The 16830-nt window shown below is 44.7% G+C and overlaps 1 protein-coding gene across 1 annotated transcript in view; it reads right to left on the bottom strand.

Annotated features, from left to right (window-relative positions):
* Positions 1 to 5162: 5162 nt before the first annotated feature.
* LOC138562813 (nicotinamide N-methyltransferase-like) overlaps positions 5163 to 16830 on the bottom strand; it is a 153735-nt gene continuing 142067 nt past the window's right edge. The window contains exon 3 of the mRNA XM_069642790.1: positions 5163 to 5979. Within this exon, the coding sequence (XP_069498891.1) occupies positions 5541 to 5979 (439 nt within the window). The 3' untranslated portion in view covers positions 5163 to 5540. The remainder of the gene's footprint in view (positions 5980 to 16830) is intronic.

The following is a 16830-nucleotide window of genomic DNA, read 5'->3' as shown; positions in this document are numbered from 1 at the left end:
TGTGGTGTTCCCCTGAGACACTCTTTGTAGCTGCCAAGCAAGGAGTGTAAAAGATATTGTTCTTGAGCCACATGAGTTTGCTAACATTGGACGGTGAAGCATTGAGTTCCTGAAGGAGAAAAATGCCAGAGCTCAAATTCCTTTTTCGACAACTGGAAGAGGGCGCACTTCCCCGACTCCTTTTTTACAGAGTTTCTCTTTGGAGGCACTCATGGTGGTGTCTGATGGCAACACTTATCAGCTCATTCTTGCTGTTTCGCTTTTCATTCTGCGAGCATATCCTGCACTGGTTGAGACATGAGATAATCGAGTAGATTCGTCTACTACCTGAGCATCTGATAAACTTGCCTGATTAAAGTCACTTTTTCCTTCATTAAAAGTAATTACAGACAAGATGAGGAATATTGATAAAAAATAAGAATGTAACAGACAACGAGAGGGCTCAGCGACGTGCGAGAAATCACCACTGTTGGAGTGTGATGTATTGATATATAATATAATACAATAAACACACACCTCAAGATTAACTACCCCTCTCTTTGCCCCCAAGTGTGCAACAGTACAGTGACACGCAGATCTACTTTCTTTTTTCAGTAGATAAACAAAATCTCCACAAAGGTTTACTTTTCAAAAAAATCTTTACAAATGTATTAATACATCTTAAAACATATAAAAAACATTTGATCAATCGCATGATAAACAGTCATGAATACAAAGGTTATTGTGAATACAAAGAATAATAGTAATAGGGTAAATAAGTGACATAAATGTGTCCCCTCCATAATATATATATGCATTATATTCATTGGTATCCTCCTGTTTCTCACGGTACACACTGTTTATTATGTTGGTTTAAAGAGTGCGGTGGTTCCCATGTATCTTCCTATCCATAAGGAAGGTACAGATATAGCGGTTTTATGAAAGCCAAGGGCGTATGTGATTGTTCCTACACCAGTAGCACATGTGAGGTCACCTAGCTCCACAACAAATGGCTCTATAGGTCTATTTGGAGTGAGGTCCATGTTTGACATACTTTATGGTCATTTGCTAAGAAAGAGACCTAATAGAAGCACAAGGGAGGATGATCATGAATTGAAAGATTACTTAGACAGTACTGCACACTTGAGGAACAACATGTGGTATCAACACTTGAAAGAAGTGGGAAAGAGCACCTCGGAGGAGGAATGCTATGTGTGCGCACTCCTGCCTTATACTATGGGAAAATCTAAGATATTCATAGCCATTGAAATAGATGTGCAGACAGCACACTGCCTGACTCACCTTGCACTCTGCCATACAAGAGGTCAGTTCCAGGGTCGAACAGCATCCTTGATATGGGTGACAGAATGGTCAGGACCTGATGAAGATGATTATGTTCAAGACAAGAGCAAGAGCATACACCAGAAATCATGTGATAATGTATGAACAGCTTGGTGTGAAAGGAGCTGGAATCAAATGGGAGATGAACAGAAAACTAAATGGTCAAGAGACAACTGATGAAAATGTTCGAAGCTGCAAGGAAAGAGGCCAGATGCAGCTATGGGAACAGTGCTTTCTCCAGATGGATGGGAAGAAGATGTAGTCATATGCAAACCTTTATGGCCAAATCATTTGACATGGTTCGAAGATAAGGGAGGCCCATTGCAGATAGTGCCTTTGGCTAGTGCAGAACTAAGTTTCAGAAATAATGGCACAAGAAAAGTCAGAGAAAATCAACAGTGTTGACAAATCTTTGATGTACCAGGAATGAAAGGTGGAACAGCAGTGATAATGGATCACTATTGGGCTTGTGGATCCAGAGCTTATATGAAGTTGCCCAGAGATTGCGGAGGACTATGCTCCATAGTACTCGTTCATGTTCCAGCATTGGTTATCCCTAAAAGTGATTTGAACACTTGTGAATTTCCAAAAGCAGATGCTCATCTAAGGAAGAAGATATCTGCTGAGCTCCTGAATCAAATGAAGGGGGAGAACTATTTTTCTGCCAAGTCAATAGAAGCTTTTGATGCCATTCCATATGAACACAGAATGTTCAGTCAGACTTGCCTGATATTCCCGTTAATCTTTATGCCCAGAGTCCAGACGGCAGCAAATACCAAATGGTTACAAATAACCAGATGGGAACTGTTGCAGATGATTAACACCACCATAAAGTGATTCAATGCTATCAAGGAAGAGCTGAGAGCCTTACGATTTATGAGTTTACAGTTATGTCCTGGACATGATCACAGCTATGGATGGAGGGGTTTATGCCAAAATCAGAGAATGATGCTGCACATTCATACCTTCCCGCGACGACGAGAATGCCACCTTAGCAGAGTCCATAACGTTGCTGACAAACTTGCACACCAAGATGGAAGATGAAGTAGAAGATCTTGTTGATGACAGTTGGTTTGGATCAATCTTTTCATGGGTTCCACGGTGGATGGCGAACATTTTCAAATCCCTGGTAGCCCTACTAGTGATGATCATGCTTGGATTTTGTGTGATCAGGATAACAATCATAGAATGCAAGAAGGCTGCAAAGAAGGTAGTAGGAATGAACATTGTGATTGATGTCGAATCAGGATTCAAACGTAAGGAGCTGACAGATGAAGAAATCAGAGACTACATGAAGGCCTACATCCATGCACCTTAAGGAATGAAGATCCTGTACCAGGCGAAACACAAGAAGTATGTGGGGAAATGGATCTACTGCAGTCCAAATGGACAATGCATGCTTATGTCCTGGAGTACTGATGAGCATGTGAAATCAGCAGGATGTCTGAAAGGAGTCATAAAGATATGGGTCTCAAAGAAGCACTTCTTCAGACGAGGATGTCTAGATATGAAGACTGATGAGAGAGTGGTTGATGAATCGCCCAGAGGGGGGAGTGTAGAGAAGGAACCAAGTACCCCCATCTCAAGCTCTGCCCCCATGCTGCCCATATGTTGGGAATCAGGAATTGAGACATGTGCAGTGCCAATGAAAATACCCGTACCACAAAGATTCCTGGAAGCAAGGTATCCACTAAGGAAACCATACATGCATTCATGAAAATATCATGGCCATTTGGAGTATGAGGTGGAGGTGTTAAAGATGAGCAACATTTCGGGCTTGAGGTGAAGATGCTCATGCTATAGAAATACTGAAGAAAATGCAAAGTCAATTTACAATTGTACAGATGCAGTAACCCAAGCAGACAAAGTGATCATAAGGCTGGCTACGTAGTGATTAGAATGCGGCAATGCGCCAACGTATATACATAGGAATGTATGGAATATGGATGTTCCACAATGCACTTTAGCAGAGCTTGGACCCAGTGAATAGGAAGGCTTTTCAGTGTGGCGCAGTTAGAAAACAGCTTATGACGGTGGAAGAATTCAAGAAAGGCTTGGCTGGCCCAGCACCAAAAAGTCGAGGCCACTGTGAGCCTGGATGTTCTTTCAGTAGTTGCTAATTTGAGGAAAAAAACAAGCCCCTGTCTGAGGTGGGGTGGAAGAACACTGAAGACGTCAGAGGTTCATCATTTAAAATAATTAAATGCAGCAAAAAGCTCAGAAACATGGTCTCCAGTCACATGGTCAGATGAAAATAGACATTGGGTCGAGATACACCGAAACCAAGAGACAAAGTATGCCTATGTTCCCTTTCATTCTCACACACAGAGAACATTTACAAGGTCATGTTCTAAGGCTAATTGACTGGCAGGCAGCAAGAGTGATGATGGATGTCAGACTAATTGGAAGGGAAGCTATGGTCAAGACCAGCCCACGAGCACCTGGGGTACCAGCCTGCATGCTGCTAGCGTGTGTGGAATATTACAAAGGGGTACGAGGGTGTCAACCAATTATAGAGGTCCACGTATCAAAGAGCCCTATAGCTTGTGAGCCAATTGATCATTGTGTAATTTATGACGATGTAGATGACATGTACTAGAGGAGAGCTTAGTTGCCCACCTGATGATAAAGACCCAATCACTATCCCTGTCAAGTACGGAAAATATACTTAGATGTTCCCTTTAAGCCTATCACTTTCCCAAGTAGGTTTTTGTAGTTTGCCACATAGCATGACCTCATTGATGATGATTTTTTACTATATAAACTGTGTTTTTTATGAAACGAGCAGAGCGAAAGTGAGCGTATGTCCCGCAATGTCCGTTGTAACTCCCTGTTTTAGACAATTGCAAATAAAACAGACTAACTTTTGCCATCTTCCTGAGTCGGTTTGATTATTGATGTTTGAGTAACTTCTGCATCCCATTCTGTCTCCAAGTACTGCTACGTTATCTTAAAGGGTCCTGTGGGTACACAGGTTCACTCCTATTGGAACACTGACTGTTTTGAACCTCAGCACTTACATGGGCTGACCGTAGGCACTCTATAAATACCAATAGCAATTGCAATAGCAATCACATCGCGCTAGAGGTTGGGTGTTGGAAAGAAAACACCATGTGAAGTTTGGATTTGGGGGTGGGTTGGGGAGCAAGTTACAGGTAGAAAACGTTTGGTTTGTCATTGGAAGACTGTGGGAATCTCACGAGATTACAGCGGCAATGCTGCAAGACACGCTCAGGATTGGGTTTGCGTCAGACAAAGCGATGAGTGATAACGGGTAATGGGAGAGGATTAGTTAGGGAAACAACGTATTGCCGAGAGTGAGGGGACCTGGAAAAAAGAAGGGGAGCACATGTTGAGTGCATGTGAGGTTGTGGAAGACCTTTAAAAAAAACAAAAAAACGTATAATTCACACATTTTCTGTTCGCAAAATATCAGCTAAATCCGTCCTGCAAGTCAAAAGTTATTAGCAAATCAGTTTTCTATTTTCCTATGGCACTAGACAGACACCTTAACTATAGAGTGGTGGATGCTGCACTATAATACATATCTTTGCTTGTTAATGTGATCAGGAACTGTACGGGCCCCCACCCTCCTAAATACAGCTTCTGGACACACCACTGATCATGCCTGCCCCATCCCAACTGGTGGCCATGAACCACGTGAGAAATACTTACAAAATAACACCACTGGGCATGTCTCTTAGAGAAAGCTTGATAAGGCAAGGACCGAAAAGTGGGAACATAAAAGAAATATGCTTTGCTTTTATGATCATATTTAACAATGCGTTCAGTGCAAAATGAGTACCAAAATGTTCACAAAAATAATTGAAAACATCATGACATGCAGTCATTATATGATCTCATATTGGGAAGAGTTTTATTATAGTTTGTCTTTTAAGGGCACTATGAGTTATACATCGAAAGCGAACCCTTTGCAATGTTTTAAATCGATTTCTAAAAAATCAATATGCAAATATCTGCAATCAAACAATCAGTGTTGAGTAACAATCCAGAAGAATATGGACATGGTGACATGTGAGTAACAATCCTAACGCGATATGGACATGGCAACATGTGAGTAACAATCCTGAAGGATATGGACACAGCGACATGTGAGTAACAATCCTGAAGCGATATGGACATGGCGACATGACCAGAGAACACTGAGGAATCAACATGCAGGTGTTACAACTTGTCTTTTACATGGCCAAAGTATGTGGTTATTGCACATTCTTTTCCTTACATGCAACAAGGCAGAACACACTATCATAATCTATATGAGAATATTTGGTTTGATTAACTCTCTTATTATTTTTTGATTCTTTAATTACACAGCCTACGTCGGTCAAAGCTGCTTTCACACATTCCTCGTCTAGGCATAAGACAGGCAACTTGTATGTGCCGCACATCATGAACGTGCATCCCAGGGCTAGCACCAACATAAGGTGTCCACCTATTTTCACCAGCGATGACATATCTTTCAGAGCCTTGCGGAAGCCATCCACATCTGTGCACATAAATTCCAGGAACGTTGTTGAGAGGATGCAGTCAACTTGAGTCGGAAGCTTCGGCGCTACTGGATGATCTTCATTGGCTTCACATTTTATAAGCATTTTAATCTTTCCTCTCATGCTTTCTTCTTTCTCAATCCCTATTTCTCTGTGGAAACAAATGCAATATATAATTTGCCAGATATGTAGACGAGTCAATATTTACTTAACATGCAGTAAAATCAGCTTCTTCTAAGAAGGGGTATCTCTTCTTCTCATCTTACAAGTAGAGCTCTCTGGGATGCATCTGCATTAGTAAAGACTTTGAAATATCATTATGACTTTGCTGGTGCAGTAATAATGTGCCGGTAATTTTATTTACCAGCACATTACTGCACCAGCAAAGTACAAGTTTGCCGGTGGGGCACCTGATTTACCTCCAGCTAAGAACTGGAGGTAAGTCAGGTGACTCACCGGCAAACATCATCCGTACTACTAGGACAGGTATTACCAGTGCCGGCAATGCCGGCAAATCATGGAATGGGGATTTACAACTGTTGCCGGCACTAGTAATCCAGCAGTAATACCGCCAGAACAGGTGACGATAACAGTAATACAGTTTGGTGGTATCTGAGCAGATTTACCACCCACATACCACCAAATTCTTAATTGGCCAATAACAATATCCTGTGCCTGCCCAACTTCTTTGTGTATATGATATGCCAGAACACTGTTTCACTTGTGTGTGCATTGTTAGATGTTTTTTAAGGATAGAACATATGTTTTTTTCAGGGAACAACAGTAAAAGTAACCAAAGTCTTTGGAGAAATCCTGCAGCATGTGCCTTGCAATAGAGGGAATCATAATGGCTGACTATGTGATGGGCCACAAAAGATACACAGACCTGGCATTAGACAATACACAAGATAGACAGTAGAAGGGGGACTGGATATTTAGAGGGGTAATGGTCCTTTATACAGGCTCCACCTTGGGTTGTTCGGTGTCCAGTTAAAGGATCGATTACAAAAGGTTTGAATGCAAAAGGTGAGAGTCAATAGGATCGAAAACCATTTTTTTTTTATTATATATTTTTTTTGGGTTTCCGTGTAGGTAAAAAAAGTGTTTTTTACCACAAAAACAGGGGTTGGGGGGACCCCCCCAACAAAACAAAAAAATGTAAATATTTTTTTTTTGAACCTTTTGTTTTCTGTCCTTTTGATTCGAACCAATTGTAATTCGAACCTTTTGATTCAAACTTTTGACCTATAACCGGGTTGTTCCACTTGTAATCTAGGGAGTCCTGTGTAGCTCCACTAGTTCCAAACTAATGCAGCTTGTGCCTTGCAGACTCCTTCCAGCGATCACACTGACAGAAATCAACAGGGACCTGATATTCACTTGCGGTTCCTGGAATGTCTTGCCCTTAGTGCCCTGGAAACTCTAATGTGCATCTGTGTGCACTGGTTCAACATATGCATGGTCTAGACACCAGCACACATAAATGTGTACATGTATTAGACACAGGCTTGCGAGTTGCGCAGTGCAGTAAAAATGCAGCAGTAATACCGTTACCACAGCATTACCACATAGCCCAACTACAGGTCTGGGAGTAAGGTGGAGAAAAAACCTCCAGCAAGAAGCTGGAGGTAATTGTACCACCTTACCACCCCATATCGGCAAATTGAGCAGTACTACCACCGGCGGTAATACAGCCAACATTAATGGGGACTAATACTGCTGATAAAGTGTTCGTAATGGTAATACCGTTTGGTGGTATCACTGCAGATTTACTGCAGAGATACCACCAAACTAATAATAAGACCCATTGAGGCCTAAATATCACTTTTCTATTGCAGGGACTTCAACACAAACTGCCATATTGAGCAGCAGCTTACGCAGTCAGGAGAACCTGTGGGCACGCCATTACTCGAAGTTCTGGTGTTTGGAGGAAGCACCCAAAGCCCCATCATGTTGCTGTTGGGAGGCTTCCTCTGATACCCACTGTTAGGCAGAATCATATGCAGTACCCTTTGGGAACACCACACACAATTAAGACTCCAAATGACAGTACAAATTCACCTTTGGTACAAGCCTCTACTACACAGTAAAGTGGTAGCAATGGCTGCGCAGCCAGACTTATCTCAAGAGTAAAGTGAGCAGTATCAGAAGTTACACAAAGGACAGCAATTACTATTGTTCAAACAAACACTGACTCAAGGTTTCTGAGTAAAAGAATATACATTTATTTACACCATCAATTAGGAAACAGTTCACTAATATAAAGCAGCAGAAAATCACAATCTTAATACACTACCCCGCACCCAATCAATTCTGGACAAGCTCAAAATGAAGTGTGAGCAAAATGGCACTCCAGCAATTTAAAAAGGGAGGGAAAGACAAGGTTATTCAAAATCAAGCAGTACCAACAAGTAAGTAAGCAGTGCAATCTAGAAAAGGTTTACTACAACTACGATTCAAATCAATAGGCCTGGGCCAATGTTAATGGTTCAGAGTCTTTGCAGAGGATCACACAGTTCAATGTAGTTCGCGGTTAAGCCTTTGCCAAGAGTTCGAAACGAAGTTGGTCAAGCCTTCGGCCTTCGGAGAGGCGGAAGATTTAAAACACTTTCACCGGGGTCTGACGGAACGAACAACCGGATTTGAACAGTACCTTAGATGAAGAAGAATGCTGTAGCTGCAGCGGTAGTTCCTGGCAGCTCCTGCAGGCTCACGGTTCCTGAAGCAACTGTCAGACTGACACGAAGGAGGAAGACTGGAGGGTCCTGCACTGCTCAGGGAAGAAACCAGCAGCGGAGCAAAGCGACAAATAAAAGGTGCACTCCTTAAAAGCACAAAGGGCCTCTCTCAAGCGGGCTATCCGGTTCACTGTGGCACAGCAAATTTGACCAGATTGAAGAGGGAGGTCCATGGCTTTGTGAGCTGGCTGGTCCCACCAGGCTCAAGGGAAGAAGACTTCTTCCAGATCTCCTCTGTCGACGAAGTTCAGGCGATTCGGACCTGCAGCAGGGCTTCACCAGGATGTCCAGTAGATGCAGCAGTCGTCTTCCTTCAGCTTCTCGCTGGCTCTCTCGATCCAGTGGCAACTCTGCCTTCCAAGTCCAAGAGTCCTGCTTTTTATGCAGTTTTCCCCCATTCACACAGCCTGGCTGTCAATCACACAGCAGGGTGGCTGTCCTGGTGGGACAGTCACCTAGCCAATCAAACAAGAGTGTGACTTGGGTCTCCAAGGAGACCCTGTGCAGGGGGCCTAAAACCCCTACCTCATATCCTGTCTATCTAGACTCTCAGGCGCCTAAGGAGGGCTTCTGTGCAGAAGCCCGCCAAAGGACGGTGAACGAAGGAACCAGACCTGGTTTGGCGCTTAGAGTAAAACACGAGAAAGACCTTTACAAAAAGAAATGGCGAATAAACCCAGCCGGAACCAAATAAAATTAAAAGGGGTCCAGCAAGTTAAAGTTCAAGGCTACTAACTTAGCCTAAAACAGTACCAAGGCTATTTTCATAGTCTGCGGTAGGGAAAAAATGGTAGATACCACTTCCACCAGCCAAATCTTAAAGAAAGGGGAATGAAATAATGTTCCATGAGAAACAGACAAAAAGGATAACTATTAACCCTTTCCAGTACTCTATGAAAGATAGTTTGTACTGGGTCTGTAGATTTAAAAAGACTAATAAAGTCAATGGCAACTTTACATGTTTTGGGAGACAGTAGTCAGTCCCAGAAAATGGAGTTTAAAGTGGGAATTCTGAAAAAGACAACCCTCTGTCAATGCATTTAAGGTGCGGTGTGACACACAGTAAAAAGATGATGCCTATGGAGTAGGTGAGACTCCAGAGTCTATGAACACAATAATGTAAAACACACAGCAAAACACATGTAAGAGTGGGAAAAAAAGGTTCACACTCTTACCAGGTGAAAAAAATAAATGCTAGAAATCCAGAAAAGCTGCTGAGGGACTCAATAGGTAAGGGAAATTAGACATTCTGTAGAATTCTCCCTAACACCCACAGGCTCCCAAAACCTGAAGCAGGACTCACAGACCTCTCCTTCGTCATTCCCAGCTGAGGTAGCACAGGACATCAGCTACAAGCAGGGTGCAATCTGTGAGCTATCCCCCTTCACTCTAAGTGGCACAACCAGCAGAGAGTTCATGTTTCCTCATCATATTCCCACTTACTCAACCCAACCCATTCATTGGGCAGTCCCTCGCCCCCTTCGTCGTTCCAATTCCTCTTCCTCTTTCTCATCACATTCCCTTTTTAATATTCTCTTTTCAGTGCCTCAATCTCACCCCTTTCCCTCATTGATTTCCTCATCACCATCCCTCTTCTCAGTCCTTGTCCTCATCACAGTCCCCCTTCCTCTTCCTTGTCCCATTCTGTCTTAATCATAATTGTCTCTCTTTCTCTTGCTTCTTCCTTTTTCCTCCACCAGGTTCCTCTCCCTCTTCTCCTTCCCTCTTCATTGGTCCAGACATTCTTCAACACTCCAGTTCCCTCTTGCTGCTCCGCAGACTTGCCCCCTTCTCCCAATCCCTGTTTTTTGTCCCAGGCCCTCTTCTTCTTCCTCACCCGTGTCCCTCTTCCTTGTCCTAGTCCATATTTTGCTCATCCCAATACAAACTCCTCCTTCCTCCTTTTCATCACAGTCCATATTGTTCCTCCTCATTCCAATCTTCTTTCAAATCCTGGCACCAGACTCTCTTCATCTTTGTTATCCAGGTCTCTCTTACATGTGGAAGTCCCTCTTCCTTCTTCCTCTCCCACTTTCACTTCCCAGTCCCTCTCCTTTTTCCTCAAACAAATCCCTATTCTTTGTCTATGACCCTCCTTCTCATCTATGTCCTCATTCATCTTCCCCTTCCCAGTCCCCCTTTCGTGTCCCAGTCCTCTTTTCTTATGCTTGCTCCATTCCTACTTCCACTTCTTCTATACTGTCCCTCTTCCTTAGTCCATTCCCTCTACCTCTTGCTCATCTCAGTTGTCTTCTGCCCCAACTCCCTTACTTCTTCCTCATCCCTGTTCCTCTTTACCATCCTAGTCCGGTTCTAAGTGATCCGGCCACGGCTGATTTTGCCACGGCTGGAAAGTTTGCATGCGAAAGGTGCGAACTACCAAAAGTTTGCACCTTTCTCATGCGAACACACTTACATACTACGGGGGCTGCAGGGGTTTCCCCCGCAACCCCCGCTCAGTATACTGTGAAGCCCGCTCAGGAGTAAAGGGCGCAACTGTTTCGGCTGGGACCCTGCTTATTGCTGCATTTTGACACCCTGAATTCATCACCTTATCAGGAAGAAGCCGCTCCGACTCGCGTGAGTCTGTCAGCAGGAGCTGGCAGCAGTTTGAAGCGAGCGGCTCATTGTTGTGAATCCCCACGTGACATCTGTCACGTGACTGCTTTGACCACACCTCCAGGAAGTCCTCCTGCATAAAAGCAGAACAGCGCGACCCTTGCGGCGTGAAGGCCGCTCAGGAGTAAAGGGCGCGACTGTTTCGGCTGTTCGGCTGGCACCCTGCTTATTGCTGCATTTTGACACCCTGAATTCATCACCTTATCAGGAAGAAGCTGCTCCGACTCGCATGAGTCTGTCAGCAGGAGCTGGCAGCAGTTTGAAGCGAGCGGCTCATTGTTGTGAATCCCCACGTGACATCTGTCACGGGACTGCTTTGACCACACCTCCAGGAAGTCCTCCTGCATAAAAGCAGAACAGCGCGACCCTTGCGGCGTGAAGCCCGCTCAGGAGTAAAGGGCGCGACTGTTTCGGCTGTTCGGCTGGGACCCTGCTTATTGCTGCATTTTGACACCCTGAATTCATCACCTTATCAGGAAGAAGCCGCTCCGACTCGCGTGAGTCTGTCAGCAGGAGTTGGCAGCAGTTTTAAGCGAGCAGCTCATTGTTGTGAATCCCCACGTGACATCTGTCACGTGACTGCTTTGACCACACCTCCAGGAAGTCCTCCTGCATAAAAGCAGAACAGCGCGACCCTTGCGGCGTGAAGCCCGCTCAGGAGTAAAGGGCGCGACTGTTTCGGCTGTTCGGCAGGGACCCTGCTTATTGCTGCATTTTGACACCCTGAATTCATCACCTTATCAGGAAGAAGCCGCTCCGACTCGCGTGAGTCTGTCAGCAGGAGCTGGCAGCAGTTTGAAGCGAGCGGCTCATTGTTGTGAATCCCCACGTGACATCTGTCACCTGACTGCTTTGACCACACCTCCAGGAAGTCTTCCTGCATAAAAGCAGAACAGCGCAACCCTTGCGGCGTGAAGCCCGCTCAGGAGTAAAGGGCGCGACTGTTTTGGCTGTTCGGCTGGGACCCTGCTTATTGCTGCATTTTGACACCCTGAATTCATCACCTTATCAGGAAGAAACCGCTCCGACTCGCGTGAGTCTGTCAGCAGGAGCTGGCAGCAGTTTTAAGCGAGCGGCTCATTGTTGTGAATCCCCACGTGACATCTGTCACGTGACTGCTTTGACCACACCTCCAGGAAGTCCTCCTGCATAAAAGCAGAACAGCGAGACCCTTGCGGCGTGAAGCCCGCTCAGGAGTAAAGGGCGCGACTGTTTCGGCTGTTCGGCTGGGACCCTGCTTATTGCTGCATTTTGACACCCTGAATTCATCACCTTATCAGGAAGAAGCCGCTCCGACTCGCGTGAGTCTGTCAGCAGGAGCTGGCAGCAGTTTGAAGCGAGCGGCTCATTGTTGTGAATCCCCACGTGACATCTGTCACGTGACTGCTTTGACCACACCTCCAGGAAGTCCTCCTGCATAAAAGCAGAACAGCGCGACCCTTGCGGCGTGAAGCACGCTCAGGAGTAAAGGGCGCGACTGTTTCGGCTGTTCAGCTGGGACCCTGCTTATTGCTGCATTTTGACACCCTGAATTCATCACCTTATCAGGAAGAAGCCGCTCCGACTCACGTGAGTCTGTCAGCAGGAGCTGGCAGCAGTTTGAAGCGAGCGGCTCATTGTTGTGAATCCCCACGTGAAATCTGTCACGTGACTGCTTTGACCACACCTCCAGGAAGTCCTCCTGCATAAAAGCAGAACAGCGCGACCCTTGCGGCGTGAAGCCCGCTCAGGAGTAAAGGGCGCGACTGTTTCGGCTGTTCGGCTGGGACCCTGCTTATTGCTGCATTTTGACACCCTGAATTCATCACCTTATCAGGAAGAAGCCGCTCCGACTCGCGTGAGTCTGTCAGCAGGAGCTGGCAGCAGTTTGAAGCGAGCGGCTCATTGTTGTGAATCCCCACGTGACATCTGTCACGTGACTGCTTTGACCACACCTCCAGGAAGTCCTCCTGCATAAAAGCAGAACAGCGCGACCCTTGCGGCTTGAAGCCCGCTCAGGAGTAAAGGGCGCGACTGTTTCGGCTGTTCGGCTGGGACCCTGCTTATTGCTGCATTTTGACACCCTGAATTCATCACCTTATCAGGAAGAAGCCGCTCCGACTGGCGTGAGTCTGTCAGCAGGAGCTGGCAGCAGTTTGAAGCGAGCGGCTCATTGTTGTGAATCCCCACGTGACATCTGTCACGTGACTGCTTTGACCACACCTCCAGGAAGTCCTCCTGCATAAAAGCAGAACAGAGCGACCCTTGCGGCGTGAAGCCCGCTCAGGAGTAAAGGGCGCGACTGTATCGGCTGTTCGGCTGGGATACTGCTTATTGATGCATTTTGACACCCTGAATTCATCACCTTATCATGAAGAAGCCGCTCCGACTCGCGTGAGTCTGTCAGCAGGAGCTGGCAGCAGTTTGAAGCGAGCGGCTCATTGTTGTGAATCCCCATGTGACATCTGTCACGTGACTGCTTTGACCACACCTCCAGGAAGTCCTCCTGCATAAAAGCAGAACAGCGCGACCCTTGCGGTGTGAAGCCCGCTCAGGAGTAAAGGGCGCGACTGTTTCGGCTGTTTCCGGCTGGTCCCGGCAGTTCGCGGGTAAGTGCTGGGAGATTATGACTTAAAAATGTTTCAGTGTTCAGCTGTATAAAACCAAACAAGGAGTGTGGTCTGGCATATCGACTCTGTATTCATCCATCTTCAAATTAAAGTCAGATCAATCTAATAAAAGAAAAATCCAAAACTCCACAAACTAACATGAAGAAGTTAGTGACGGCTACCCAGAGTGGCAAGGATAGCTGCCCGCTCCCAGGAGACCCCCTATTTAACATCACCGATGAACCAGGACGTATACTACGAAGTGGCCTCTTAACAACAAAAAGCCTGCCTGAAATGACCATCACACACCCCATAGTAATACTGTCACCCCAATACCCCCTCTTCGTTCCCCACACAGATACAACCTACCTACTTGTGACGACGCATGCTCGTCGGATACGCCTGGTGCCAACGATCATTCTGGGGTCCGAGAAGGGAGCACATCTGGCTGCAGTACCGCCTGGATGGCGGCAGCTGGTGGAAGGGAAGGAAAAGGGTGCTCGAATCCAAAACCAGGGGAGGCGTCGGTTAGTGAAAGAAGTCTAACGCAAGAGGAGAAATCCGCACAGTTCCCGGGCTCGCGTCCATCTGTGGACCAAGAAGAGGCACGACGAGACAAGACGGAGGAGGAAAAAGAGGAAACACCGGTCGGGCCCGTCAGAGTTCCACAGACAACGAACTCTGTATCTATCACCATAAAGAACCATGAGACAGAGACCGGCGAAAAACACAGCCGGACCTCGGTTAACCCGAAACAAAATAAACGTAATACCTTGAACACAGCTAAATCATTACAACAGACCTTCCTCACAGAAGAAAGTCTAAAAAACTTAGACTATACCTCTTTCAAGAAGCAAAAAGAGAGCAACACGTGTCCTCCTATTCTTGAAAGGCTGACTCAAACAGAGACACACCCAGTAACAGCCAGGGCAGATCTCTCAAGCCCTGAATTGAATATAACCGATTGGAGAGAAAACTGTTCAATAAACGGAACCATATCATACCTGACAGATCAAGATGGTCCAGAACCAGACGACACTAACATCTTGAGAGAACATAACTGGGTCAAACTACAAACATACCCAGCCATGGACCCAAGTAACAAGATCCCGTCCCAAAAGGATTTGAACCTCTCACATGTCGACCAGAAGGACAACATGGGTAAAGAAAATACTCAGGAACTAAAAACCAAAGAATTCGAAAATAATAGAAACTTACAAAAAACAGAAGTCAGCATTCCTGACGTTACTTTTTCATCAACTCCAATCTCCAAATCCGCACTGAAACCACATAAAAAAAAAACAAGGTAAAATGACGCCACAGACCAACAACCCGATCGGAAGATTCTTTGAGAAGTTAGGGAAAACTCCCACTACGAATCGATTTGAACTTTCTGATATGGAAATATTGGAGGGAATCCCCCCCTCAAAGAATTCCACTCAAACAAATACCAGCAACGCATTCCCTGGTAATAGGAACTTCGACACCCCAATTACGATGGCACTTTGGCCAAAATGAGACCCTTCAAGATAAACCAGAAAAATCAAAATCAGACACTGAAACTTGTATAAGAGCAAAGAAAATGACTCAAAACAAGGAACAAGAAAGTATCTTGGAAATCAAAGCGTCATCTAAAGAAAATAAGAACAATCAGAAACCGAGATATAACCTAAACACTCAATGTATAAACAACAAGAAGATAGTCACACTGACAGAAGAATCTTCAAAAGAAAACTTTGCAACTGAAGAAACTAGAAAACCAAATCAAGAAACGACAACAATTGAGGCAAAAACGATCCATGAGAATATACAGAAACCAAACACCATTCGTGAAAGAAGTCAAGAAGAAATACAGCTGGCAGAGGCCATACTAAATTACAAAAACATGGTTCGGCGCAGAGAATTGAATCCAGATCTGAAACCTATTTGCCAGCAAAGAAAAGAAGATTCCTCGGTGGAGGCTTTGCGTCCACTCTATTCGACCCCAAACAAAACTAAACCGGGACAAGAAACCACAAAAATAAAAGAAAAAAATTCACCTGGAAAAAAGCCGGATTTACAACTAGTGATGTCAGCAGTGACAGTTGGTCTAACACCATTTGGAAAATTATATGAGACCATCAACGATACTTTGAAGGACCACACTTCAATATTAGCATCTGTAAACTCAAAGCTGACCCACTTAGAAGGATACATTTTGGCCCTCGAATCGTGGAAGGCTAGTACAAGAAACCAAGGAACACAAACGGATAAAATAGATCAAGGAAAGAACGTCGTGTTTCAATTCAAGGAAAAAGCAGTGAACAACAGCACTCAAACCATACTGACGGAAACAAGTGAGATCAATAACGGAAAAAAGCCACATGAAGCACTGGAAAAGCATGCTGAGAGACCAACACAAAAGTGCAACAAAGACAAACCCAAGAAAGACACACGAGAACCAACTAGCATCAAAAAACATATGAACCCAAGAGATCAGCTGAACGAAACTGAGTCACTGACAAAAAGTGAAAGGAAAGCCGATCACTCTAAAATTCCACAAGAACTGGAAAATTCCAACATACAACAGGCCCAGAAGAAAACGGAAAAAACAACTAAAACAAATGAACTAATGACAAAATGGATAACAGTTACAGACAAAAAATCATCCATGAAAGAAAACAGCAATACTCAGATAAACCAAAAAGGAGATCTCAATCAGGAGCTAGATGAGAGTACGATTGATATATCTAACATCAGCACTTACTCAATCGAAAATTCTGAGTCTGAAATACCTCGCTCTATGGCAAAAAAAAGGAAGATATCATTTGCGGAAAATGAACCATCAGCAGAAAACTGAAGGGAAAACCAATATAAAAGACAAATGAGAAATGCAGAACAAAAAAGAGAAAATTTAGAGGACTCAGAACACAAAAAAGATCGGATCTCCCCAGAAAGAAAAACGCTGTTCCGTCTATCAAAAAGAAAGCTAAACAAATATGATTACAGACAAAGATCTAACGAGGAAGCTCACCCAAAGTCCAGCAAAAGAATGTTCGAAAATGAGAGACAAGAAGA

This window comes from Ambystoma mexicanum, unplaced genomic scaffold, assembly GCF_040938575.1.
Source record: "Ambystoma mexicanum isolate Mex_15411 unplaced genomic scaffold, UKY_AmexF1_1 Mex_scaf68, whole genome shotgun sequence".
NCBI classification, from domain to species: domain Eukaryota; kingdom Metazoa; phylum Chordata; class Amphibia; order Caudata; family Ambystomatidae; genus Ambystoma; species Ambystoma mexicanum.
The sequence above is the reverse complement of the archived record's forward strand: the minus strand, read 5'-3'. Positions and strand labels throughout refer to the sequence as shown.